At 40.3% G+C, this 27,500-nt stretch overlaps 1 protein-coding gene and 1 long non-coding RNA gene across 6 annotated transcripts in view; one reads left to right on the plus strand and one right to left on the minus strand.

Moving 5' to 3' along the window:
• The window catches only part of LOC149109551 (uncharacterized), a 9,797-nt gene extending 8,478 nt beyond the window's left edge, over positions 1-1,319 (minus strand). Inside the window, exon 1 of the long non-coding RNA XR_016208656.1 lies at positions 1,122-1,319. This is a non-coding gene — a long non-coding RNA (uncharacterized LOC149109551). The remainder of the gene's footprint in view (positions 1-1,121) is intronic.
• The window catches only part of LOC110049856 (protein sidekick-1-like), an 88,548-nt gene that overhangs the window by 11,077 nt on the left and 49,971 nt on the right, over positions 1-27,500 (plus strand). For all 5 annotated transcript variants that reach the window (XR_016208623.1, XM_089294239.1, XM_089294235.1 and 2 more), the window contains exons 4-27: positions 2,957-3,262; positions 4,505-4,813; positions 5,275-5,535; positions 7,139-7,387; positions 8,459-8,719; positions 11,127-11,241; positions 12,331-12,524; positions 13,035-13,310; positions 14,141-14,419; positions 14,731-15,006; positions 15,686-15,991; positions 17,238-17,308; positions 17,850-18,084; positions 18,624-18,739; positions 19,236-19,431; positions 20,605-20,898; positions 21,371-21,694; positions 21,974-22,044; positions 22,376-22,613; positions 23,077-23,192; positions 25,061-25,247; positions 25,729-26,025; positions 26,534-26,836; positions 27,334-27,500. The exon at positions 27,334-27,500 is cut by the window's right edge and continues 97 nt beyond it. Coding sequence is in view for 4 of the 5 variants with exons in the window: in XM_089294239.1 (XP_089150365.1) it covers positions 2,957-3,262; positions 4,505-4,813; positions 5,275-5,535; positions 7,139-7,387; positions 8,459-8,719; positions 11,127-11,241; positions 12,331-12,524; positions 13,035-13,310; positions 14,141-14,419; positions 14,731-15,006; positions 15,686-15,991; positions 17,238-17,308; positions 17,850-18,084; positions 18,624-18,739; positions 19,236-19,431; positions 20,605-20,898; positions 21,371-21,694; positions 21,974-22,044; positions 22,376-22,613; positions 23,077-23,192; positions 25,061-25,247; positions 25,729-26,025; positions 26,534-26,836; positions 27,334-27,500 (5,447 nt within the window). In the remaining variant the exon portion in view is untranslated. The remainder of the gene's footprint in view (positions 1-2,956; positions 3,263-4,504; positions 4,814-5,274; positions 5,536-7,138; positions 7,388-8,458; positions 8,720-11,126; positions 11,242-12,330; positions 12,525-13,034; positions 13,311-14,140; positions 14,420-14,730; positions 15,007-15,685; positions 15,992-17,237; positions 17,309-17,849; positions 18,085-18,623; positions 18,740-19,235; positions 19,432-20,604; positions 20,899-21,370; positions 21,695-21,973; positions 22,045-22,375; positions 22,614-23,076; positions 23,193-25,060; positions 25,248-25,728; positions 26,026-26,533; positions 26,837-27,333) is intronic.

Genomic DNA, 27,500 nt, shown 5'->3' on the forward strand with positions numbered 1-27,500 from the left:
GATTCACTTGCTATTGTTTAGAGATGAGAGAAATTAAAACGATGCAATTTATAAATTGTCTCACAGCATGGCTTCAAATAAGGAAGACTTTCAAAGGATTCCAATTGAAAACAAGAAGATCTGTTAGATCTTATAACCGCGCTTTTAAAATTTAACTGTTTTCTTAGTACTACAGTCGCAACGCAGTGCATATTCCAAAGCAATCTTTGATGATTCATTGATTACTGTAGACATCACAGCACTTGATCAACATAAACTCTATTATCGCACCATCAGTCGTAGCCGTTGTGACATCTCCGATGACGTAATAGTCTTAATCTGGAAGTTTCTTCGGGATATGTATGGGCATGAAGATACGAACACTATTACAAACCGCTTTCTTTCTTTAAAGGCACGATTAAATTTAATTGTTTTTTTCCCTTGAGTTAAGGGTTAGCAAAGAAGTCACACGAGTCACATAATTCAAGAATTGCGTTATCTATGGCTATCTTTAGTACGGTGGTTATTTCCCTATCAATGACGTAATCTTTGCACGTTCTGACACGTTCTTTGCTTGGCTTCCAAACATTTAATTTTCTTTCCGATCTATGAACTCGCTGCGATGAAACAGTCAAAGGATTTATTTCATTTGCCTAAAACCGCAAGAAATACTCGCAAAATTACAAATAAATTAATGACCGTCGCTTCTGCCGAAATAAACTTGCAAAGTAAACACGATCTTACTTGTCACGTAGCGAAAGTGAAAGCTGCAACGTCAGCGCATTCCATGGCTGACGTAATACCTTTTTTCAGCGTAGTTATTATTCCCTTTAAATCCAACGCTTTGATAAAGCGAAAAGAAAATATATTTTACCCACAAAAAAGAAAACAATATCCGTAAAATTGTTCGTGTGTTTATGTTTTAACAGCTTCTGGCGGAAAAACATCACACGTTGCGTGACTCAAAGTTTGGCCGAGCGGAGGTCTGCGTCTGGTCACCGACAAAAAAAATAAGAAAAAAAATAATAAACCACGGGTAAACCTAGAACCGCGCTCGGCCCATGGCCGCGCGGTTAATAAGCTTATATCTCCGAGGCAACTTGTTAATTTTCATAGCAAACACAACAACAAAAGTCACTTACCGCAAGTTGGCAACATCAGTTCGGCCAGTGTAAATCTTCCAGGCAGAAACTTGCAGCAAAAGTTGTGAAGACTGAACTGAACTAATCTTTTCGACAGATCAATGAATCAACCACTTTTTCCCGCTGTGTTTACTGTTTTGTAACACTCGGACATGTTTGATTTCTCTTGTTCATCACCAGACCAAATCATGTGACTTTTCTTGCACGGCTGCACAGCGTTACAACGCGCGAATTTTAAAAAACTTGGCACTGCAGTCTTCTGAGTACTTTCACATCCTATCTATGGCCCTCGTTAGCTTTGGTTAACGGCATTGTTCGGTATTATTTCACTTCCTTTCTCTAGCCCTTGACTCGCTATAATTCACGCCATTGTTCAGTACTGTTTCGCCTCCTTCCCCAGCGCTGGCCCGCTCTTTTTAGCGATCTTCTTCGCTACTTCTTTGCCTGTTAATTCTTGCTTTCTTTTTAATTCCTTCAGTGCAACCCTATCTTAAAAACATTAGATCAACCTCCGCTATCGTTTGTCGACATAACAAATAGAAATGCGTTTTCTTTTCTTTAAAAATCCCGCCAAGAAAAATGGCATTCTTCTGCTAGAGACCGAGGGTGCATGTCTCTGTCGACCTATTAACTGGAGTATGGCCGCCATGTTGGGCAACTCCGCCGTCGCCGTCGCCGTCGTCGTCGTCGTCGTCGTGCGTACGCGCCCACGAGCAATACCGCTAGCCATGAAAACCATGAGAAAATTCATTCATGGATTTCCTTTTCTTTCCCATATGAGTATGGGGCTCCGCCGGAGCTCCGCTATTATATGTGTAAACTATCTGAGGCCAAAAGCATGTACCCTGTGCTGTCAATTTATTCTTCACTGTCAATTAATTATTTTCTTTAAATTCGTCCAGTAGTTAGAGATTTAGTAGCTTAGCACTTGGGTCAAAGCTCTTAAAGAATGAATAGCTCGTGCAGTGTGTGACATGTCAAAAATAGCGGATTAAAAGTCGCAGGTATTGTTTTGTTTTGCCCTAATGGTTTATAAAAAGGTGCCAATCCTTCTCCAGAAATAGCTGTTATTTGAATAGATCATGTAGAAATGCAATCGACCAACCAGCAGCAATTTTAATACAGAAAATGATTCTTATAATGAAGAAATTTTCATGTTCTTTTCCTGTGGAAACGAAAAGAATGGAAGGTAACATTCACTGCCTCACAAGCCTTAAGCTTTTGACACACCGTAGTTAATAGAGGGGAATGGTTATGAAGCCCAGCAAACATCAAAGCAGCAAACAAAGATGCCAAGATTTATGTTGAAAGGTCCACAACCGTGCACAATCTTTTGTTTTACCCTCACATACTATGCATGAATTACGTAACCAAAACATTTCTGTTGGTTAGTTCCTACGTCAGTAGTAAACAACTATTGTGTTTTGTACACGGCCAAGGCCAAAAAAGAGAACAAAAACATACAACAAAGAACTTTGTCGAGTTTCATAACCATTCCCCTCTATTAATTATGAAAACGCAAATGAAACTGCTTTACCTTTCTCTATGTTCCAGTTCACTAATCGACAAACAGTAGCTTCTAGCTTACTTTGAAAATATGCATTTTACAGTACTACATCTAAACCCCTGTTTTAGTGTTTACTGCAACGTTAGCTCATTCTACCACTTTATGGCTGTGCTCTAGAAAAATAAAATCACAAAGGCATCCAATCCCTCGCCTCTCGCTCTAAAGGGTTACGAATCATCTACCTAGGCTTAAAAGGAAATAACTAAAGAGCACAGATGGTACTTTTCATATGCCCCATTACATAGATTTACATCTGTTGTCCCAACAGTACGTTTAGGTGGAGACATCTTTTCCAGCAAGGGTCTGGTTGAGGTTTACTATAAGAAGACCTGGGGTGGGATCTGCGATCAGCAGTGGGACAAACAAGACGCTGATGTGGTTTGTAGAGAACTGGGATTTAAAAACGCTGCATTGATTTACAACAGTCCTGCAAATAAAGGTGGTACGACGTGGATCAATAATTTACATTGCCACGGCGATGAAACATCCCTAGTTTCTTGTGTTAATAATGGGTGGAAAAATCATAGTTGTTCAAATGGTCGACAAGCTGGTGTGGTGTGCAATGTTCCTGAAGGTAGGCCACTTTTTAAAGTCTGACCAGAATTAAGAGATATTTGATACCGTTATGTTTCATTTCAAACCTGATAATGATGTCAAGATAATTTACCACTTACGGGGTTAAAGCAGAGGGGTTTTGACTTCAGATTAGTTTTTAGTAATAAGTAGTTTTAATTACTTCTATCGATATCGAAACAATTAATAATTTTAGCTATTACAACACAAATCGGTGGATTAGTTGAAAGTCCCTTTAGTAGGAGTGTTCCATAAGTTTAGTTATTACTCGGGCTTTCGCAGGAAAGCCCGAGTCATAAAATGCAAGCGTTTTGGTCGCCAAAAGGGGGTTCGTGGTCCCAGGTGTTCCATGCGCAGACCATGGAAACTGGGGACGAGAAACGCGACATTGCTCGCTCTTCGTGACATAATGCGGTGTTTTGCGAAGAAAGTTTTGGCAAGAATCGCGCCTTATACGTTCATCTCACATACAAAGATGTCGATCGTTTTCAGAAAGGGTCGGTCCACGAATTATATTGCTTGAAAGCCAGCCAGGTAAGTAAAGTTCACGCTCGAAACGTTCTCGTGAGATAACAAGTGAGCCGATTGCGGTATGAGTTCAATCTACGAAAACACTGGCAAAAAATAGGCAGTCAATGACGGTATGTGGCTACTGCTGTTATTATTTAGAACATTGCAGTAAAACAAGTCATATTGCAATAAAACGAGCTAAATACGAAAACGTTTTTGGACTCGTAGCTCATTAAAAACATGCGACTTGTTTCTTGCACCGCGCAAAATATGTCGATCTCCAAAGTTGTAACGATAAGACTTTCGGTAACTTGAATTACATATCTTACCTCCAAGTTAGTAAAAATAACGTGGGAATTTGGAGGCACATTGTGCGGGAGAATTAAACCTTCGATTATGCGGGGAATTGTGTGGGATTATTGACGAAATAACTTGCGAAGGATGAGGAGGATACTCAACGAAGCAACTTGAATAGTAAATATCTAAGCGGAACTCTTGTGCTAAAATATCCTGATTCTTTAATTTGCTTTTATTGTGTCCAATACGCGTTTTCGTAAAGTGCGATTTGATACTGTAGTGCGAAGCCCGAGTAAACGCTCTTAGAGCGTCTAGTATTATCGAGCAATGAATGAGTAACAGAGTAACAAATGAATTTCTCATTCTAGAGAAATACTCCAGTGCTTTCAGTTTGTCAAATCAGTAATTATCATCTGTAAACTGATTTATTTGACAGTAAAGCTAGTTGGTGGAGACGCGTCAAACCGAGGTCGTGTTGAAATATTCTACCATGGAGTCTGGGGAACAATTTGTGACGATTTCTGGGACTTACTGGACGCTAAGGTAGTTTGTAGGCAGCTTGGATTTAAGGGCGCACTGGCAGCACCTCATTCTGCGGTTTATGGACAAGGGACAGGCGTAATTTGGATGGATGACGTCAAGTGCACTGGAAACGAGACCGCGTTATCTCAGTGCGGACACAGAGGATGGAGAGTGACCGAATGCGGGCACTTAGAGGATGCCAGCGTGATCTGCATTCCACCAGGTGAAAAGAACAAATAGCGTGAAATCTGAATTCCACATATCATATTGATACCAACTATACTATTATAATATTACTTCAAAGTTTCGTGCTACATCTTTAAGTAAGTAACATTTTGAAGCATGTAGGCGGCCAGTCTCAATGCGCATATCGCTATTCTCATATACAGAAGCTAAGAAACATCATTTTTGTGAAATTTCTTTAAGTCCGTGTTGGTTCTCTTTAAATTAGCCTAACTCCTGCCATTATCATACACTAATTTTCTATTTGGTTTTAGGCATTTTATTCCTCAGTCAAAATCACAATCTCAAACACAGGGCAATTTTAACCTGTTAGCTACAAATTAAATTAAAAAGGGGTTTCCGGGCTCGTTTGTGAATTGTGTTGAAAAATGCCGAAAGCTATTCTTAACCACTTTACCTTTATTTAATGGCCAATGGTTAACGTCTGTTTTTCTATTTCAGACCCACCGAATAACGTTCAGTTAACAGCGAGTATCGCAATCGCTTGTCAGGACGATGTAATAAGTCTTAACTGCTCAGCCCATAGTAAACCACCGATACTTACCTATCACATGTATGAGAATGACACACTGATGAGTGACGTCAGCAGTTCAGGAATTTGGAAAAGAAAAATGCCTCATGGAGGAATTTTCGTCTACAAGTGTGTGGCTAAGAACAGTGGAGGCACAGGAAACAGTACAAGTGTTACTGTTATTGTAAATGGTAAAAAAATCTCAAAACGATTTCACAATTGTAAGTGCTTCGCTGTCAAGAAGTAGCCTTGCGTATTCTGTTTTGGTTTGTCTGTCCGCCCCCCCCCCCCCCCCTCCCCGCCCCATTCCCCCCACCACAAAAGAAAAAAATATATATGAAAAAAGTAAATTATGTTATCATTACCCATCAGGTTGGGTAGAGAAGTATAAGGTATTCATAAATGGTGACCGGGTGGAGCAGCCGGATTGCTACTGCAGCAGCAGCAGCAGCAATAAAAACAACAACAACAACTATCACCCGATAGAAATCGCGAGCTTATAATCTAATTGTTTAATAGAAATACGAATTGAAGTTTGGGAAAACGAGAAATGCTTTGGGAACACGAGCCGCAGTTAAGTGCTTCCACAGCTTTTTCGAGTTCTCCCAAACTTTCACAAGTGCTTCTAAAACTCGATAGAAATACAGCAGACATGTTTTGTATTTCTTTAGTAAACACCGTGACGAAAAAAAAGGAAAAACAGCTTGTTTACTTGTGTAAATTAAATGTAAATTATCTTTGCTCGCGCCATCATTAAGTCAACAGATCGTGCTAGTTCTGTGTGTCTATCGAGTTTTGGTAAAAATCTACTAGCGTTCTATCACAAATGCCGTCCTCTGATTGGCTACGCTACTCACGTTCTATTCTGTGTTATAGTTCACCCCTAAATGTTCTCGTGTTCTTATTGGATTAAATCGATCATGTGACGCGATAGTGTTCATCCGCGGAGAGAAACTATTAGCCCATATTGCCCGTCCGTGGAAAATACCCGAATGAATAGAACTCGTCCGTGAAAATACCTCTGTAAACAAGCGGGCTTTTGTTTGTTTTCTTTTTCAGATTTTGCATTTGGCTTTCACGGTTTTCATCTAAAAAAGTTGAAAATAGTTCACTATGATTTTTGAACTGGCGCGCGGAAGATAATTTAGTGGCGAACAATAAAGATAACAGAGTGTTTATGTCTCGGAAATATCGGTCTGATAGTTGCCCCTTGGAAATTTCATGTTCTTAAGACTAGCATATTTGCCCTCGAACTTTCGCCTCGCGGGCAAATATTTGTTTTAAGAACATCAAATTTCCGTGGGGCAACTATTATCCGATAGTTCCTCGACAGAAACACTCTATTGTTTAAATAGATAGTGGGTAGCGTAGCAGCGTGCGCTGGGGACCGCTTGTTTGCGTTTTTGAAGTGTATGTGAAGAGGATTTAGATGAAAGTTTTGAACGACTAGTAGATATGTACTAAAACAATTAGATTATTCTATCTCGATTTCTATGCGTGATAGTTTTCTCGGGCTCCGCCCTCTTCAACTATTACGCGATAGAAATCTCGAGCTCATAATCTAATTGTTTAATAGAAGCACAATTTTTAACTAATCAGCGCGCGTATTTTCTTAGGGCTGTTTTCTAAAGGGACATATCACACTGCAGTAACTAAACAGACCAGTGCAAATGCTGCAATCTGATTTCCAGCAGTCACGTAAAGGGCCCTTAGCCAATAAAAAGGAAGAAAATAAATGGCTGGAAAGATAATAATAATTGTTCTTACCATCAATTTTGACTTGTTTGTTTACAGTTCCTTCACGCACACAGCCAATACAGAGTCAGGCGTTATCCGAAGGAGGCAATTTAACTCTGTCATGTAATGTATCTGGAATTCCTTCACCAATGGTGTCTTGGACTAAGGTTGATGGTTATATGCCGCGTTCTCATGGAAATGAGCTGGTGTTAACAAACATTAACAGAAGTGACGCTGGAGAATACATGTGTGATGCCAGTAACCAGTGTGGTAATGCATCAGAAACGGCAACCATTTACGTGCAGTGTAAGTGTGAAATATACAGTAATTGTTTACAAAGTACTGTTATATGACTAGCAGAGCGGTAGCAAGTGTGTGTGTATTTACATCTACTCCTGCATTTATCCCAATCGATATCTGGCGTTAGTATTTCTCCATTTATCTTTAAAGCCTAGTCCTCACTAGCGACCGCAGGCATAAGCATAAACATAAGCATAAGCATAAGCATAAGCATAAGCATAAGCATAAGCATAAGCATAAGCATAAGCATAAGCATAAGCATAAGCATAAGCATAAGCATAAGCATATGCATAAGCATAAAAGAGGCTCATGCGTTACTGAGGACGGCCACGACATAAGTATAAGCATAAGCATGAGCATGAGCATAAGTATAAGCATAAGTGTAGGACTATCAGCCAGTCAGCGAGCAATTTATGCTTATGTCAACGATGTCCTCACTGAACATAGGCATAAGCATAAGAAGAAAGCTTATTGTGCTTATGCTTAAGCTTTTGTCGCGGCTGTCCTCACTAGCGCATAAGCTTCTTATGCTTATGTTTGTGCTTATGCTTGCGTCGCAAGTGAGGACCGGCCTTAAAGCCTGGTTCCCACTTTTGAGATAAGCATAGCACTAGTGAGATTAGCAGGTTCCCACTTGTGAGATAAGCGTAACACTAGTGAAATAAGCACAAGCATAAACACAAGAAAAAGAAACATGTTCCTTTTTTCTTGTGCTTGCGCTTATGCTTATTTCACTTGTGTTATGCTTATCTCACAAGTGTGAACCAGGCTTCATAAGAAGAGATTAATTCACTTCGAATAATACTCGAACTTATTGTAACTAAATATTATTATAACACAAGCTATTGTATCTAAAGATGCCCTTAAACTCAAAACGTTGCAGGTTCTTTTGGACAAGTCTGCGCTTAGTGTCATCCAAGCCATTGATTTTAAAATTACATGATTTTATTTTGCAAGACGTTTTTTCAGTATTTATGTTATTTTAACCACCCTTTAAAAAATCCCATTTTTATTCCTGAATCAAATGGGTCCGTACCTTGTGCATGCAAATTAAACAAACTGTCTCATTCTCCTCAGACAAACCAGAGAATGTCCAATTAAAGACATCTGCAGCTGATAACAAAGCATATAAGGGTGAAACTATCAGCTTTAACTGCTCAGCTGATGCTGGTCCATCTGTCACATCATATCAGCTGTTGGAGAATGGCACTGCTATCTTAGACACATCGACAGGAAGATGGAGGAAGATATTGACAACTGGAGTCTCCATCTACCAATGCGTGGCTAAGAACACTTTGGGAACAGGAGTCAGCGCGAGTGTTGCAATTACTGTTAACGGTAAGGAAAATGACAAAATTTTTTTTTGCTTTAATTACTGTACAGTTCCTGGCCACTAAAATATTTATAGAGGGGCTAGCGTAAGCCATGTGGATAATGCTATGGTAACAAAATTGGTAAACTTACAGTGTGGAGCATATCCAGTAGAATCGTATTGCGCACTTGTTTAAGAATCAGAAAAGATAAGATAAGGAGTAATTTTTATCTGCTTAAAAAAATTGGCAGCCGTACAAATTTTAATACCAGATCCCTAATACAGTTCAACCCCTATTAAACGGCCACCCTCGGGGAAAAGGATAGTGGCCGCTTAAAGGGGGCTGGCCGTTTAACAGAGGTAAAGAAAATACAAAAGCCTTCATCGGGACTTTGATTACTGGCCGCCTAATGGGGGTGGCCGTTTAATAGGTGGCCGCTTAATAGGGGATCAACTGTAACATTTTTAACATACAGTTTGCTGTAATTCCATTTTAAGGGTCCATTAACTGATCTGTTTGAACCTGCTAAGGAAAATTTATTCTCATACAACCGCGTGATGTTTAGTTAGTTCAGAGTTATTTCATGTGCTTTAACTTTTCCAAGATCAGTAACACCAGTGATGACGTCATCAGGTCACGCCCATGGTCAAATAATTGAAAAATTCGAAATTTTCGTAAAAGAAAGGCATGATTTCACAAAAGGAAAGCACAGAGCTATGTTTCCAACGTTGGGTTAAATCGTAACTTGTGCCCGCGATACTTATCATAAGTTACCCTATATGCGCGTGCGCAGTTCACACAACCAGCGGCACTTAGGTAAGATAAAACGAATAATACAAAATCCACATGGAGATGGTTTTATTTTCTTTTGCGCTTGTTTTTCTATTTTTCTCTTAGTTTGTGTTTGCTTACGCCTTTTTAATTTGCATTTTGTGAAACACAAAGTAAAAACATCTAAAATGTATGCGAATTTGTAAGTTGTTAAATTGTTTGAATTTTCCGCGCTCAGGTTAACGCAAGTAACCGGAAGTGAAATTTCATCCCCTTAGCAACGCACGTTAGCGTGTGAATGAATCGGTTAATGGGCCCTTAAAGGTCACTTTTGAAAATATATGTTACGTAAGAAAAGATTAATCTTTTTAAACAACAAGCGTTTTTGAGTTATTTTTTTGTAAAAAAAATACCTCTTAGTCAATGGGTCTGGGGTATGTTATGAGTGGGCCAATGGACGAGTGAGAGATGTCTGCATGTCACACCAATCAGATTGAAGCTGCTATAAACAACCATTCAAATTGCCGTTTGTTAACGTGAATCGTGTGTGTGAAGATTTCATCCCGATTTTAGAACGGCCATCTTTGTTCTTCTTCAAGCAGAAACAGGTATACTTGTATTGGCCTTATTCTGGCACTTCCGATGCCTCGTTTACTATGGTTGAGCCCAGGACTTTGTGGATGGGTCTCAAGAGAGTTTTTAGTGCAAAATGCACTATTGGGATGGTGAGGGGGCTCACGTACGTGATGGTATTCGACAGGCTCCCATCGATATTATTGGCATTACGTGCAGTTCACGAGAAAAGAATTCAGTCCAAACCAATTATGTTTGCACAAAATTTTTCCGTTTAATTTTGTGAATGCAAGATTCAATTAAGTAGCGCTGTTCACGGAGTAACACTGTCTTCTCGTTGAAATGTTCCTTGGAACCGATACTGAGACACTCATTTGAAGTGGTTTTCTTTGTCAAAACCAAAGAAAGAACGGTCGGCTAGTTATGAATTAAAACACTGCTGAGTTTTGAAATTTGTTTTTCTTGCAAGTAAATGTAACAAGATAATTCTATTTGATGTGAAGTATATATGAAATAATTCATATTTGAACTGCGGTAGTAGATGAAAGTGAAGAATGATCATCGCAGTAAATTTTCCAATTTAAGCAATTGGAAAGAAGAAGCCTGAAAAAATCAGGACTTCAACGGAATTCGAACCCGTGACCTCCGCGATACCGGTGCGATGCTCTACCAACTGAGCTATGAAGCCACACATTGGGAGCGAGGTTAATTAATTGAGTTCATATCTTCCCGTGAGTCTTCCCATTTCACTCCTCACGGGAAAATAAACTTGAACCAGAAACCAGAAACTTGAAATTGATATAAATGTTTGAACTTCTCTTTTCTTAGTGTCTTCAGCGGCATTTTGATATCTTGCACTACTGATAATTCTTAAAAACGGGAATTTTTAGCAGAGATGTTCTTAAGGTTTGTGGTATGGAACCTCTTTAAATTATTATTAGCTGCAAATTTTTATTTAAACTAGATTAGATCCTACATTGTAAATTTTTTAATTCTTGTTTTGTAATTATTCTTTATTGTTTATTTACACACGACCCCACAAGCTTAACTACTTATCGTGTTTAAAACATGTTTTTATTATTTTGCAGGACGAAGTCCAAGTTCGATACCTTCGACACCAAGTATAATTCTTAGCCCCACTAACCAGGTGGCTATAAAAGGAACAACATCCGGGGTTACATTTGAGTGCTTTGCAAGTGGAAGGTACTGACTGATAGTAGTCAGTTTACATGTGTACATCCATTCAAATGCTATCACATACACAAGGCTGTGCCTAAAAAAAATTGCGAGGAGCGCAAAGGTTCCTAGCCATGAAATCCTGGGTTCCCAGCGATTACGTTGCAAGCTTGTATGAAAAAAAGCAAGTTTTTCCAGTTGTCCGAAGGTAAAAGTTAGTTGCCTGTGCACCTGGCTGCTCCTGGAGCACAGCCTTGCATACATGTAATTGAGGGGTTCATTCAAGAACAGTCATCCTTCATGGATTAATAAATTGGTGTACCACAATATTAAATATGTGTGTACCGTAAAATACACTGTAGGCTTTCTATGGGTGTATACAAACTGGATTTCATCGTATTTTCACAAATTATCCACATTGTGATCAAATCGTTTGTTCAATCTCTTAGATCATTATTTGTGGCCACTGGATTGAGTTCCGGCCCAGTGCCATATATGGGTTGAGTTTTCCTCCCTTCACAAAATCCAATACTCCAAATTCCAAATCGACCAGGATAGAGGACCTGCATGACAACCAGCTAAGGCTGATGTGGCTTCCTCTCTAAATATTGTAAAACATTGAATTATAATTATGATTTTATTATTTTAAGGACAATCGTTATGACTTCTATTTTGTCAGGGATACCTGCCGAGGGTCTCTAGCCTGCTCTAAAGAGAGGTGACAGAAGGATATTAAAAAATCAAACTTTACTGTGATGTGCTACAATGGGCGACAAAGGTAGTTGAGACACTTTTAGGAAATGACGCTTTTCGAGATTTAAGCTCTTGTTCGATTTTATTAGCATGTAGCGTTAATTCTCTGATACCCCTGGCCCCCAAATTCAATGTTGTGTAGGCACCGTGGTCTGTGCAGTCTAAGAAATAGAAAAATCAACATTGTTTGAGGGGGAAGTGGGGGAAAATGTGTCCAAGATGCTCGAAAATAGAATTTACCTGCCAAGTGTCTCAACACTTTTGTCACTCATTGTAGATTGACAAGATTATAAATTTGTGATAAATCATAAATTTGCGAGCCATTTACCGGTTGATGCAAACTATTATTTGTTTATGCTGTAGACCCATGCCTACCATATCATGGTGGAAAGGTGGACAACAGATTTCTCAGAATGCCAAATTTTCCTTCGGGTCATACAAGAAGAGACTTACCGTACTTAATCCTGGCAAATCTGAAGAAGGATTCTACGAGTGCCGAGCTACCAACCCCAATGATGGCCAGCAAATAAGCCGAAGAGCAAACCTTACCACAATTGGTACTTATTTACAAGTATTATTTTGACGGTTACCGAATTGTATTAGATGTGATGCCTACAAATGTTATTAAAGAATGGCTTCTGGTGAAATCTGAAGGCTAAGGATCTCAGCATTAACTTTATCTTAATAGTAAATACTGTTTTCTTCCAGTCGAGGTTATCGACCTCTGTTGATAAATATAACGATTTTTGTGTCAGTTCTTGTAACAATTATACCTTAGTAACTGATTGTGGTAAATACATCGGAGAGTTTCTTCTGGTGCGCCAAAGTTGCAGAAAAAAAGTGACCCCAATAGAGAAGGTGATTATTCTACGCAGCTGGAAGATCTTTGGTAATAAACGGGTGAAATTCTTGTTGCACATGTAGTCAACACTTTCTCCCGTATGTACGTGTATAGAACTGTTCCGTGTTGTCCTTGAATGTTGAATACAGACAGGTGTTACAATATTTTGTAATCAATGTCACAGTCATGCTTTTAACTGTATCAATATAATTACGTTGATCTTTAGAGAAGCCCACCTTCACAGTACAACCGACCATGGCGGACAAGTACCCTCAGGAATCAGTTGTGTTTAAATGTAATGCCACCGGTTCTCCAAAGCCCCAAATTACTTGGTTCCATAACGGGCAAAAAGTTGCCCCATCAAATGTAGGACGAATTCAAATTAACAGTAAAAACGAACTCAAATTTACAAGTCTTCAATCTGGAGATAAAAGGACTGTGCAATGTGTGGCAACAAATGATGGTGGCGAGGCAATTTCTAAAGCTACATTTAACGTAAAAAGTAAGTATCAAGCATGTTGTGGTTCCGCAATAGGTAGCCGGAGGTTTCGCACGGAAGCGAATTTGCACCCACTGCTAAAATCGCAACCATATCGTCTCAACTGGTAATCAATTGTTTATAACTTATCTTCCTCTTACTGAGCAAAAAAGACAATATTGTTGGCATAATAAAACAAAATCACACAAAGCATTTTTATTTCTCGTTCTTTAATCCATTGACGGTGAAGGCGAACTCAAAATAGAAAGTTTATAATGAGTTCAGGGGTGCGAACTCAGTGGGTGCGAACTCGATTGGGTGAGAAATAGGTAGCATTCGTTCAATATAATTCACTGGGCGAGAACTGTAATTATTAGTAGTTAAAATTAATCGGAGCTATGCCATTCCAATATTCAGAACTGATATTTTTACAACTTGTTCAGAAACTGGGAGCGCTTTCCATTCAACCAAAATTCAGAAAGTTTCGAAACGGGGACAAATGGTGCTGAAATTTCCGGAAACTTTCCAGAAAGTCCAGAAATTGCTAAATGCCCGAAAAGCAACCATTCAACCAAAAATTGAATGGAACCTCGTAAGGTTCCGGAAATTCTGGAAAATGCTGTTCCATTCGCCACCTAAAAAATGTTTGGAAATTCAAATCGGAATTTTTCATCCAATGGAATGTACCCTGAACTATGCAGATGAGGCAAATATTGTAAACAAAGATTCCTGTATCGTGAACTCTGGTCCCTGTCTGGCCTGGGCTTAATGAAACATGGTTGCCAGGAGGACCGACCAGAAACCAGACTTCTGTGATTAATGTTTTTACCAATGCTACTTTTGGTGGTTTGTAGCTTTACCAGTATGGATAGATGTGCCGCCAAAGAACACAGACGCGATCGTGAATGAAACTGTGGAGCTGCAGTGTCAAGGACGAGGAAGTCCTACGCCAACCATAACCTGGCAAAAGAATGATCAAAATATCAACTTCGCCAACAACCCTCGCTTTTTCCAGAAGAATACTGGCTCATTGCAGATTAGTCGAAGTCAGAAAAGCGATAGCGGAAAGTACACGTGTGTAGCAACCAACAGCTTGGGCTCAAAACGAGCAAACGCCACGCTCAGAGTGTTAAGTAAGTTGTTCAAAGGGCCACTCGCCCTTCTTTCAAAGTTACAGGTGTATTTTTGTAAGTAAAGCTCCTTTTTAAAGCGATAAGACGTTATTTATCTTTTTCGCTGCTTTCTCGCTTTCTTGCGATTTTCGAAGGAGGTCAATTTTACGACCCTCGAACCAGTCCACACCATTCAAGTCTGAAATAGATTTTTTCAGGCCTTAATTGATCAATCAAGTCTCCAGTTCACATCGTCTTGCACACGATTTGTCTCTCATGAAGGTGTTAAGTGAAAAACACTTTATTTTTTGTTTTCTCTCTGTTTGGTGCAGTTAAAACTGTGATCACCACGCCATTGCCAAACCAGATTCAAGCCACTAAAGGACTGTCAAAAACCCTTCAATGCACAGTACAAAAAGACCCGGGTATAACAATGAAATGGACCTGGACTAAAGATGGCTCTCCAGTCAACACGGCCCGGATGACGGTACAAGTTGATGGATCACTGCGTATTACCACAGTACAAGAGATAGATGCCGGGACGTATACGTGCCGCGTGGAGTCTGCGGCGGGAAATGCTGCGACTAGTGGCACGATGAGTGTTCAAGGTAAACGCATTCACTACAATCTGTTAGTGAGGGTAGGCGGCGTTGCCCAGTGATCAGGGCGCCGGACTTGAAATTCGGAGGTCGCGGGTTCAAGTTCCGCTCTGACCACTAAGCTGGAGTTGTTTTTCGGTAGATGCTAGTTCAGCTCCTCGGTCATGTTTGGTCACGTTTGTAATTAAGCCTATTTTATTTATTTAAGTGGCATGGCTGAGAACTAGCTAGTTGTAGCTAAGCGCATCGACCACTATAAACATTAACACGTCCCCGTTTAGTCGTCATCAAAACATTTTCTTTTTTTTGGCTCCGTGCGCTGTCCGAATGAACTGAGAACTGAGTGCGTCTTTTAATGAAGAAGATACTAAGAAAGCCTTCGAGAGACGCGTAAGAGCGTAAAAGCGGGAAAAAAAAGAAAAAAGAGTTTTTATTAGCTGGCTGCAAACGAAATATTCTACTCTCTCTCTCTCTCTCTCTCTCTCTCTCTCTCTCTCTGTCTGTCTCTCTCTTTTGAAAGTTTAAGTTGCCACGGTTCCACGGTTATCGCTCTTGTTACCAGTCACAATATCTCCGAATTTTGTGATGAATTCCCCTCAAGAATAATCCCTGATGCTTTAAGCGAATGCTTTGTAAATTAGCGCGGGAAAAAAAGGAAAAAGTCTTGTAAACAATTTTGTCTGCTCAGAAACCCCCCTGGCGCCAAGCACTCCAGTGGTGAGTGACGTACAGACCACTTCAGTCCGCCTGTCTTGGTTTCCATCCGGTCATGACGGAAATAGTCCCATCACATCCTACAACGTGTACGCCCAGAAGGGCTCTAACAACTGGAACCTCCACAAAGATGACGTCAGCCCATCTGACAGACAGATGTCCGTCACCCTCCGCAATCTCTCTCCGCACACGCAATACCAGTTCCATGTACGTGCCGTCAGTTCAGTTGGAGAGGGAACACCAAGTGGAGCATCCGGGGTGATTAGAACACTTATAGCAGGTAACTGTTACTAACGACACTTACTCTCAGTATTCACTGTAATTGATACCACCAAGAGGCTTGATTCTCGCCGGGCAAGTACAGTGATTAGTTATTTCCAGCTTACGCGACCGGGGCACACAAAGCAATGCCATCTCGTGGGTGGAATGCGAGTCAAATTGGTTTGCGAAACGAATTTCTTTCGTTATGTTGTCATACTTGTGCTTTTAGCTTGTGGTTCATTAACTCAGGCGTTTAACACGACCTCCTTATTATATACATCTAGCTGTTGTAGTCCAATGTTACCCTTAGTACAATTTTGTATTTTCCGTTGTTTTAAATGCAATAAACCAGGACAAAGGATGAATAATATATCAAACACGAGAGACAGTGTTTCATCGAGATATCCAAACACCGAGAAGAGAATTGAAAATATGACGCGCAGCGGAGTATTTTTGACGAAATTCGATGTGTTTGGATAGCCGATGAAACACTGTCTCGAGTGTTTGATATATCTTCTCAATCGAAACAAAAACTGAGAAGTAAACAGGCAAGTAAACTCGTCAAAATCTATGCTAATTAAGATGGGGTACGTACGTATCCAAACCTCCTTCACGGTTTTGATTTTCTTTGTTTTAACTTGATGAATCATTAATGAGTTTGAGAATACCCAATAGGCCATATTGATACTCCTGGAATTGGACTGGAACTAGCTTAAGCTTGGAATGCAGGTTAATGCGGGGGAATATCATTAAAACGAGATGTATTTCATTTGCATTTGAAAAGGAAACTAGTCAGTTGCAAGCCAGTGTTCCAGTCTAATGCCGAGAATACAAAATTTATATGAAAAAATTCGCGTGGAGGAAGTGCCGGGAGATCTTTCTTGAAGCCATTTTTTGTCATTCGAGAAAGTTTCCGCACAAAATTTTCGTCATCATTTTACGTGATATCATTGGCTTAGAAAATTCCTACTGTCTTTCAGCCAGTCATAGTCCAGACTTATGATGTGTAATTTGCACTGGTGTTACACTTTTTGTACTGGTGTTACACTTTTTGCTCTCGTATTACACTTGAACTGCACTGCTCTCAGCCAATCAAAATCGAGTAATTTTTCCATGTATTAGGCCTATTATACACTTGTACCAAGAGTAAGACTGAACCACACCACCCATGAAGCCATTATAATAATAAGGTGGCTAAGCTTTTGGGAGGTTTGAACTCTCGTTTTGCGAATATACTTTGTGACAATATTTCTCTTGATTTTCAGCCCCTTCCGCTGCTCCTCTAAATGTAAACGGAGTGCCACCTAGTGCTGATTCTATACTTGTACAGTGGCAGGTGCGTATGTTTTGGGTTGTTTAATACAAATATCAGGGACATAAACCGCGAATCGTGTACGACCATGAGTGGTAGTCCTGTAATGCGAGTCTCAATGAAGCGACAAGCAGTTGGTATTGGTAACAGGCCAGCTTCGATATATTGAAACTCTAACTTTGCTCTGAGGCTTAGGGGAAGTAGACAAAAGAAATCACCTCGAGGATGAGGGATGAATACTTTAATTCTTTTTGTTTTATTCCATCAAGCCTCGGAGTCAAGTGAGAATTTTGATATATCAAAATTGGCCTATTCCCGAATGAGATGCTAGTCTATAGTACTATCGAGTATACAACGACTTTCCTGTATTCTGATTGACTACATTTTATGGCATGGTATATATAAAACGCAATAACGCTGACCAGCGCTTGAAACCACACTCCTCCCTGCGGAGTCCAACGCACGTGCGCATGTGTGTTGTAAAGAAGCGAACAATTGTGCGCAGTATCTTTTGATGTTTTAAATTGGCTAATTTTATTTATTATTTTTTTAAAACTATTTTCAGCTTCCACCTCCAGAAACCCATAACGGTCCTCTGCGGGGCTTTAAAATAGCTTATCGTCTGGCCGGTGTAGCCGCCAGTACCTTTATTATCAAGAAGATTGTAAATCCAGCTGCCACTCAGGGAAATATCGACGGCCTCGTACAGTGGACTGCCTACGAAATTAAAGTGCTTGCGTACAATGACGCAGGGGACGGGACGTACAGTAACCCAATCAATGTTACCACATCGGAGGGGGGTAAGTGATGACGTCTAAACCTACACGGTACATTTACTTATTTGTCGTTTCTAAGCGATATCCAGACCGTGAAAATGACAAGCTGCTATTTTTTTGTGTGTTACTAGTCAAACAAAACTTCGGAAAGGATTCTCAAAATTTGGGTATTTTCCAGTCTACGTTTTGAAAATCTACATGTTATAAACAGCTATCAGCCATTATGCCCCTGGAAGGCATCAAAAAGCCATATTTCCCATTGGAAACATCATAATAGTAAAATATTTTATGTATGAAGTACTATTCCTATTACTACTTTTTTTCTATTGGCCAGAAGTATGAGATTCCCTGATTTTTTCTGGAATAATCAGTTCTGCAACCGTAACCAAAATTATATAAGAATTGTTTATCAATAATATTAATTATGTTGAGCTTTTGATCTTCGGGTTTCTTCTTTGGCGAATTCTGTCGCGTCTTTATGAGCTTTAAGGTTTGAAACTCACATAAAAGGTAAATAATCAAATTAAGGTTCTACTTTCTCACTTATTGTATGTATCTTGCAGTACCAACCGCTCCCCCTCAGGAGGTCAAAGTGATAAATGTCACCACAGTCAGTGTACAGTTGGAGTGGAAGCCTCCTCCGCAGAGAGAACAGAACGGACGCATAAGAGGTTACAAGGTACTTTGAAAAAAAAAAAACACTCTTTATTACGTTACATTCCTACCCCGTAGTCTTGTTTGATACTCAACGCTGTTTCTCGAGTGATCTGGAGAATTTTTCAACTAATTGTCGGAAATCTTGGGACGTTTTTGGGTTACTTTTGGAAATTATCAGAAATTACAGCAGGCAAAAAAAAAAAAAAAAAAGAAAGAAAGAAAAGAAAACAGACAAAAAAATCGACGATAGTAAAAGAAAGCAATAATGTCGCTTAATAGCATCAACCGTTTGCAAAAGGAAACGAGCGGTGTCGAAACAAGACTCTCAATTCAATTCAATTCGTTATTTACGCTGTAAAGGGCATTTACACATAATATTATTTTACATGTATATGGTAAAGTCATGAAAATTTTCACGAATAGCGATCACAAAGGGCTAAAACTTTTCATGACATCGTTGCACACAAATGTTTGAACAATTTACCTATACATTATCTGCTGCATGTTTTGTGGAACAGTTCCAAGCATGGAAGGGAAGCACGCCCAACAATGTACTTCAACGAGTGGCTGATCATGACGACACGGAACAAATTCAGAGGGGTACCCTGGGGGGCTTAGAGAATTTCACTCAGTATACTGTTGCTGTAGTAGCATACAATGGTGTGGGAGACAGCCCCAGGTCCGATACGATAATTGTCAAGACCGCAGAAGGAGGTACGTGCTACATGCAATGTGTTATGATCTGACACAGTTTACTTCAGCAAAACAAACGTTTTATATTAGTGTGGATAAAATGTGAAATAATTCATATTTGAACTGCGGTTGTAGATGAAAGTGAAAAATGGTCATCGCAGTAAATTTTCCAATTTAAGCAATTGGAAAGAAGAGGCCTGAAAAAACTCAGGGCTTCAACGGGATTCGAACCAGTGACCTCCGCAATACCGGTGCGATGCTCTACCAACTGAGCTATGAAGCCACGCATTGGGAGCGAGGTCAATTAATTGAGTTCATATCTTCCCGTGAGGAGTGAAATGATGTGAAGAATATATGAAATAATTCATATTTGAACTGCGGTTGTAGATGAAAGTGAAGAATGGTCATCGCAGTAAATTTTCCAATTTAAGCAATTGGAAAGAAGAAGCCTGAAAAAATCAGGGCTTCAACTGGATTCGAACCAGTGACCTCCGCGGTACCGGAGCGATGCTCTACCAACTGAGCTATGAAGCCACACATTGGGAGCGAGGTCAATTAATTGAGTTCATATCTTCCCGTGAGGATGATCATTCTTCACTTTCATCTACAACCGCAGTTCAAATATGAATTATTTCATATATTCTTCACATCATTTCACTCCTCACGGGAAGATATGAACTCAATTAATTGACCTCTCTGCCAATGTGTGGCTTCATAGCTCAGTTGGTAGAGCATCGCACCGGTATCACGGAGGTCACGGGTTCGAATCCCGTTGAAGCCCTGATTTTGTTCAGGCTTCTTCTTTCCAATTGCTTAAATTGGAAAATTTAATTGCGATGATCATTCTTCACTTGCGTTTTATATTAGTCTTGTGTAATGGAGTCTCGTATGACTTTCCCAAACTTTTCAAATTCATGTTTGTTTCATTAATATCGTAGTCAACAATTATTTCAGGTATTCTACGATTTGAAGACGATCTTTGAAATCGCAGAAACGATTTAAAATACTCGAGATCAGACTCTCGTTATTTTAGACAAGAATTAATTCAATGTTACCACATTGACTCGCTTAATAAGAAGTCGAAGGAGACGTAATTTTGTTCCTTTAAACTCTCAAGTTGAAACATGATTACATCAAAGGTAACTTGTTGATAAATGCATTAAAGATCTGCATACCGTCATTATCCTTACCCAGTTCCAGACGCGCCCAGGTCATTTACAGTGTCTGAGATTTACGCGGACGCCTTGAGAGTGAGCTGGGACCAACCTCTACGATTGAATGGTGTTCTCACTGCCTATCTGGTGACACACAGGCGAAATGACACACTTCCTAGCAGTGGACAGACGACAAGGCTCTCAAACACTACCCTCTCACACACTGTGACGGGATTACGGGCCAATACTGCTTACGGTGTTCAGGTATCCGCTGAGATGCGAATGGGGCCTGGAACGAGTAAGAAACTAGTGGCAGCGACTACGCAGTCTCCAGGTAAGATGGACGTTTTGCTTTGGTTACATGAGAATCTTTATAATTGGTTTATCCAAGCACCAATTACAGGAAGAAATACCAGGTCTAACTTGTGTAATTTGCGCAAGGCACGTTAGTCTCAGTGCTGTATCTCCCCACCCGTAACAAACTTGATGCATTGTAGGTGAAGTATTTCAACAATGGGCAAGTCAAACGGTTTAAATGACAGCTCTAGTGCATGAGACTCCGAGTGGAGTGGTCTGAGCCAGCGTGACGACTGGTCGGCGTCATTGTGTCACTCTACATTGTGTCACTCACATTGCCTCACTCCACCCAGGAGTATTCTGATAAAATATGGGGGAGGGGGTAACCTGTGATGGACTAGCATCCCATCCAGGGGGGAGTAGACATTCTCTTTGTTGTGCGATGCAGAAACCAGAGTAAAGTCCTCAATGTAGCTCATCATCAGTCTCATCTCGTGTTAATTTTGCAGAGAAGCCAGGCGCACCCTACGATCTCAGGGTCATAGAAGCAAGGGCCCGGTCCGTGTTGTTGCATTTCACTCCAGGTTCATCCGGCAGGGCTCCTATTCGGACCTACACAATACAGTACAATAACGACTCGTTCTACCCTGTCTCGGCTCAGTGGAAAACACTCATGGTCGTCCAAGATGCTCATCTAGTGTGGAACTTGCTACCGTTGACACTTCCGAATCTTAAACCATACAGTGACTACAGATTTCGAGTCAAAGCTAAGAACAAAGTGGGCAGCAGCAATCCCAGTAACGCCTCGGACACGGTCAGGACTTCAGAAACTGGTACGAAAACTACAACTGAAACCTGACTAAATGCTAGTGTACCTGTGCATGTGAACGCACGAACTTAAAAGCTTTGTTTTTCAGTATTATAATTATCCTTATTCCTGTGTCTATGCTGATATAGAAGGACCTTTGTGCTATGCTTGTGTTTAAGCGTAGCTTCCACCGTTCAAATCTTGAATGAATATCACATAATCAATGGTAAATTAAGTCAATGCTAAGTCGTTGCTTTTCAAAGTACAGCTCGAGCATTTTTTGTTGTGTTGTTGCTTTACATAGCTCCTTCTAGTCCTCCGAGTAATTTGACGTTGCTTCCACTTGGCAAAGACGGAGTGGAATTGAGATGGAAGGTTAGTTTAATTGCATCGGTTGGAGCGAAATAAGCTATAATTTACATATTAAGTAACATTGGAAAAACTGAGGAAAACAGGGCTTGCGCGCAACTTCTGTCGAGAGGACAAATCGGTTCCATCTACCAAGACCGTTCCTTTTGTATGGTTACGAATGCGATCGCTGGAGGCTGGAGATTTTGGTGATTAAAGTTGCTGTAAGGGAGATAAGTGTCTCACCGAAGCATTTTCCTGTTTTCTGTAAGTGAACGAAAGTTTGTCAGAAGAATGTTGAAGTTTTGATGAGTTTTCAGTCTTTTCTCAGTAGCTGGCATTTGTTTGCTTCACGCAGATTCCTCCCCAAGAAACGTGGAACAGTGATTATATTGGATTCTCCATGAAGTTTGAACCACAAGGAGAGCCAAGTCACACATTTTCAATACAGGTTCCAAACAGTCAACTAAACACCTACAAAGCAGGAGGTCTTTTGAAATACAAGCGCTACAAGGTCTCGGTCAGAGCCTACAACTTGAATGGAAAAGGAGCTAGCAACAACAGCGCAGTGGCCTGGGCCTGGACACAAGAAGACTGTAAGAACCCGTATGCACAGCATCCTAATCCTGCATGCTGGTCTTTATTTCCTTACTCCAGACATTTTCTCCTGTGTGAATTCTTTTTTAGAGTTGCATCTCTTCTTTCGCTTAGAGCGCATCTGCGTAGCATCTGATGTCCGATATACATGTAGGAGGCAGCGTGGCCGAGTGGTCAAGGCGCCGAACTCGAAATCCGGAGGTCGCGGTTTCAAGTCCCGCTCTGACCGCTTAGCTGGAGATGTTTTTGGTAAACTCTAGTTCAACTCCTCGGTCATGCTGGTAGATAGCCAACTGGTCTGCCTTCCGCCAGTTGGGATTTTTAAGCCTATTATGTTTATTTGGAATATTTCTTTCTTTCAGTTTAAGTGGCATGCCTGAGAACTACCTAGTTGTAGCATTTCGTCTGCCTCTTTACTCCATATACAAATCATTTGAATGTTATCTTTGTTATTTATCCCAGCCCCATCTACCGCTCCAACTAACCTCGCCCCTCAGGTCACAGGCGCGACATCAGTGACGCTTACATGGGGATCTGTTCCAAGCGTTGGACGAAATGGTGAAATCCTTGGTTACAAGGTAAACTGGTCAATTCCTTACTTCTGCTGACCTGTTTGTAAGTAAAATTCAAGCGCTCTGTGCCCAAACCCGGAAGGAATTCTCCAGCAATAAACTTTTGGACTTGAGATTGGCATCGGCTTATAGTCGGGAGGGTCAAAGCTTTAAGGCAACTGTCAAAGTAGTTAGAAACAGAGCGAGACGGTCGCATTCTTTTAACGTAAAATACTAACTTTTCAAATTCAACGTCGCGCGGGGAAACGGTATTTGTACTTAAGAAACCGGTTTAACAGGATGTAGTGCTCTTGGTTATCCGAAGACTCGTAAAAAAATACGATACAACACACTGAAATGTCTAATAAGATATATGGTTCGTGGGTTTGTTTACATGTGTTAGGGGATTTAAGAAAACCACGACGGCAACGGCAACGAGAACGTCGCTAAACAAAAAGTTTACTGAGCAGAACAATGGCTATGCACGCACCTTATAATTCTTGGTACATTTCTTTGTCATCCTCTGCAAAACAACAACGTGAAATTACTAAATTCTGCGTTGTCTGAATACTGTGAACCACGACGGCTAATTTTCTAAATTTTATCAATTTTATCGCCTTGTCCCAGATTCAGTGATAGTTTTGACAGTAATAAACCATATAAATTCATTTTTGAGTTATTTTTTTGTAAAAAAAATACCTCTTAGTCGGCGCGTCGGGTATGTCATGGACGGGTCAATGGATGAGTGAGTGAGTGAGAGATGTATGTATGTCACATCAATCAGATTGGATCTACTATAAACAGCCAAACAAATTTCTTGTTGTAAAGGTAAATGGTATGTGAGAAGATTTGATCCCGATAGAGTTCAGAACGGCCATATTTATTCCTCTATAAAAGAGGAGGAAGTATTCATATATTGGGTTTACTTCGACATTTTCTGTGGGTTAGGCTGAGGATTTTAGTTAAATGAACGAGATGAGCCTTGAGGTTTGAAGCAGTTCGTGAGTTAGTAGTATGCAAATGCAACGAGATTAGTTACAAAGGTAACTTGATACTTTTGTTTTTCACAAGGAGTAAATTCAATTAGAGGTCACGAATCGTCGCTTCTAGTTATTAGGACATGTTTTAGAGGGGACGAGACTTAAGATTTGAAACAGTTCTAACGTTTATAATAGTAAGTGCGGGTAACGATTGCTTTGTGCTTGTTGCATGCAAATATAACGAGATCGTTTTGTTTTTAGTTACAAAGTGTAATTTGACACTCTTGTTTTTCACAAGGGAGTAAATTCAATTAGAGAGGACGAATCGTCACCACTCTTTCCCACGAGATGTTTGCTATCTTTAGTAACAAATGGTAACTTAACACTTGTTTTTTTATATGGGAGTAAATTCAATTAGAGCTGACAAGTTATCGGCTTTTGTTTCCAGGATATTAAACAAAAAAGAAGCTTTCATTTCTGGACGGTTTTTACGTCTCTCCAGTAGCAGTTTAATAGTTTTATTTGATGACATTCATTTCAGTCCGATATTTTTAAAGGTAAAAAGTATGAAAACTGCTCAAATATTCTTTGAAGACTGCGCAACCAAAAAAACTTGTCAAATTAACCAAATCATTACTGTACCATGAATGCTCCTATCTCCGACACTTTACACAAAAAAATAACTCTTGCACGCCTTGCGTGCCTATGTTTTAATCGATGTTGTCGTCGGCGTCACCGTCATAGCTTCTCAATCTCCCTTATGTTTCTTGAGCATAGTGCGTGCAAAGTCGTACGTGTGTGTTGCAGGGGCATTCCATCGAAATACAGTTGTAGATGTCTGATCGGCTTATCGGATCTTGAAAGAGCTTACAGTAAACTACTGGGTTATACTAACAGAGGTTATGTTCCTCTTAGATTTATTACCGGATCGTTGGGCGTCAGTACACGGAGAAGGAGAAGGAAGTTATTAACGGCCTCGTGTTCTCTTCTGCTCTTGCGGGATTGGAGAGCTTCGTCACGTACGAGTTCCAGATCCTCGCCTACACTAGGATAGGGAATGGGCCGAGAAGCACAGCGGTCAGAGCAAGAACTTTACAGTCCAGTAAGTATTACAAGAACTGAAAACATTTTGACCCATGGGTTGTTTACCATGTACACGAAGAAACACGTTTTGTGCAAATCCCATCTCAACAAAGAAAAAAATGTTTGTAAAAGTAAGTTCCATCCGGATTGACCATTTACTATTCACTCAAAATAACCCAATTTACCAAAAGAGACTAGGACGGGTTCGACCTGATCATAATTCCAAGATAAATGCAAATGGTAAGCGCATTTTCCATTCGGATATTTAGGTTGAAAAGTTTGATCTGCCTTTCAAGATGTTTGTTTACTTCGAGAATTTTACGGTCCGTCGAGCCAAAATTGTCTTAGCATTTACATTCTGACTAAAATTTGCGGATTTTTTGGGTAAATGGTAAACCGCGGACTAGCAAACTCCCTCTCTTTCCTCGACCCCTCCTCAAACCCCTGCTTGTCACGGGTAAAAAAATGTACGTTCCCTAACCCGCTCGTGCTCTGTTCAGGCCCAGGTCCTCCTTCTCGCGTCCATTTTACAAACGTTAGCAGGACGTCCGTGACGATAGCGTGGGACCCACCAGTCTACCCCCGTGGTGTGATAACGAGATATAGAGTGGCGTACCGTTTTAATTCAACGTCGTCTGGTTTTATATGGCAAAGCTTACTCGGCCGTAATGAACGGCAAAGAACTGCTGGGGGGCTGAATGCTCAGTCGTTTTATCGTTTCTTCGTATGGGCCGGCACAAACACCAGCTGGAGCGACCCGCCCGCAGAAGTTGTTGTATATACCGGAGGCTCAACAGGCAAGTAAAGGTTACACGTACACTTTTGAAATGGAGGACCTCCAGTAAGCGATCTTTCACACTTTGTACGTTCCGGCTACTTGCTTCAGAACTATTTCTGTGTGGTAGTCACACACCCTTGCTTTTGCGAAAACTCATGCTAGAATTTAGGTTACTTAAACGTAGCCCGCTGATACACCGAAAATAAGCATTGCATGAATGTAACTCACTGCACTGCGATATCAATATTTAAATGTACTGAGCGTGTAGAGCGCTTCTCTACTTCTACCCATTCTATCGTCTAGGCGTACTTACTTTAGTGGATAACTGCAGTATGTTGTAAATATGTAAATGTGCTTATTCTCTTTCTAACCCTTTGCTTAACAGGTTGTTAAAATGGTTTCTGTAAGAGAATAAATTACAGTAACTTCTTTCCTAACCATAAAGTTGTACGGCGGTTTATTGCTTTGGAAAGTTCCTTTTATTCATGGTCGTGAATGTAATGGTTGTTTTCCTCTTTCCGCCACAGAACCCCCAGATACGCCATTCATTCTGCCGATATATTTTTCGGACATCAGCGAGCGGTGGATAATCGTTAAATGGCAAGCCACTTCGGATGTTAAAAGTCCCTTGAGGTTCTTCACGTTGCAGCTGAACAAAAATGGCGAGGGCTGGCAGGTGTACTCTCCAAACGTTCCTCACAGTTCACGGAGCCTTAAAGTGAAAGGTCTTATTCCAGGAGAGACTTACACGTTCAGGATCATGGCTACTAACGACAGAGGCAACAGTCCATATAGTGTTGCGTCCACGGCTGTCTCTACTCGCCTTGCCCGTGAGTTTGAACTCATTGTCACTACGGTACTCTTCAATATAAGAAACATGTTAGTCAGTACGTGACACAATCTTTTCGGAGAACAATTCCAAGTCTTCTCAACAGGAGTTCCGGCTATGACCGGTTGGACTTTTTAATACTGAGATAGACTGGAGATTCGTGGGAGCTAGTTTATATAAACAGGTCCACGTAACAAATATCCTCGAGCTGTATCGCAAGAATACGTCATTTCTGAGTTGCTCTCATTAGCATTAACCCAAAAACAAAAGGGTACGAGCTAAATCCAATAGTATGGAATAATCACTTAACTCGAGTAAAAAAGTTATCTGTTTCGTTACCTAGTTGAAAAAAAAAAAAAAAAAAAAAAAAAAAAAAAAAAAAAAAAAGAACGGCAATGAAAAACTTTCGTACCTTTTCGGTTGACGGTTAACCCCATTGAGACCCTCTGTTTGAGGCATAAAACTCATATTGTGACTTACGTTTATGTTTTTTGTTAGGTATGGACAAACCAGAGAATGTCAAGTTAATAGTAAATGACTCAAACATCTGTAAGGGCGATATCATCAGTATCAACTGTTCAGCGGACGGTAAACCTAGTGTTCATACTTATCAACTGTTCGAGAATGATATACAAGTGCCTGATAGTGACGCAGCAGGAGTATGG

This window comes from Orbicella faveolata, unplaced genomic scaffold (assembly GCF_042242905.1).
Source record: "Orbicella faveolata isolate gen_17 unplaced genomic scaffold, um_ofav_v1 contig_25, whole genome shotgun sequence".
In the NCBI taxonomy this organism is placed as follows: domain Eukaryota; kingdom Metazoa; phylum Cnidaria; class Anthozoa; order Scleractinia; family Merulinidae; genus Orbicella; species Orbicella faveolata.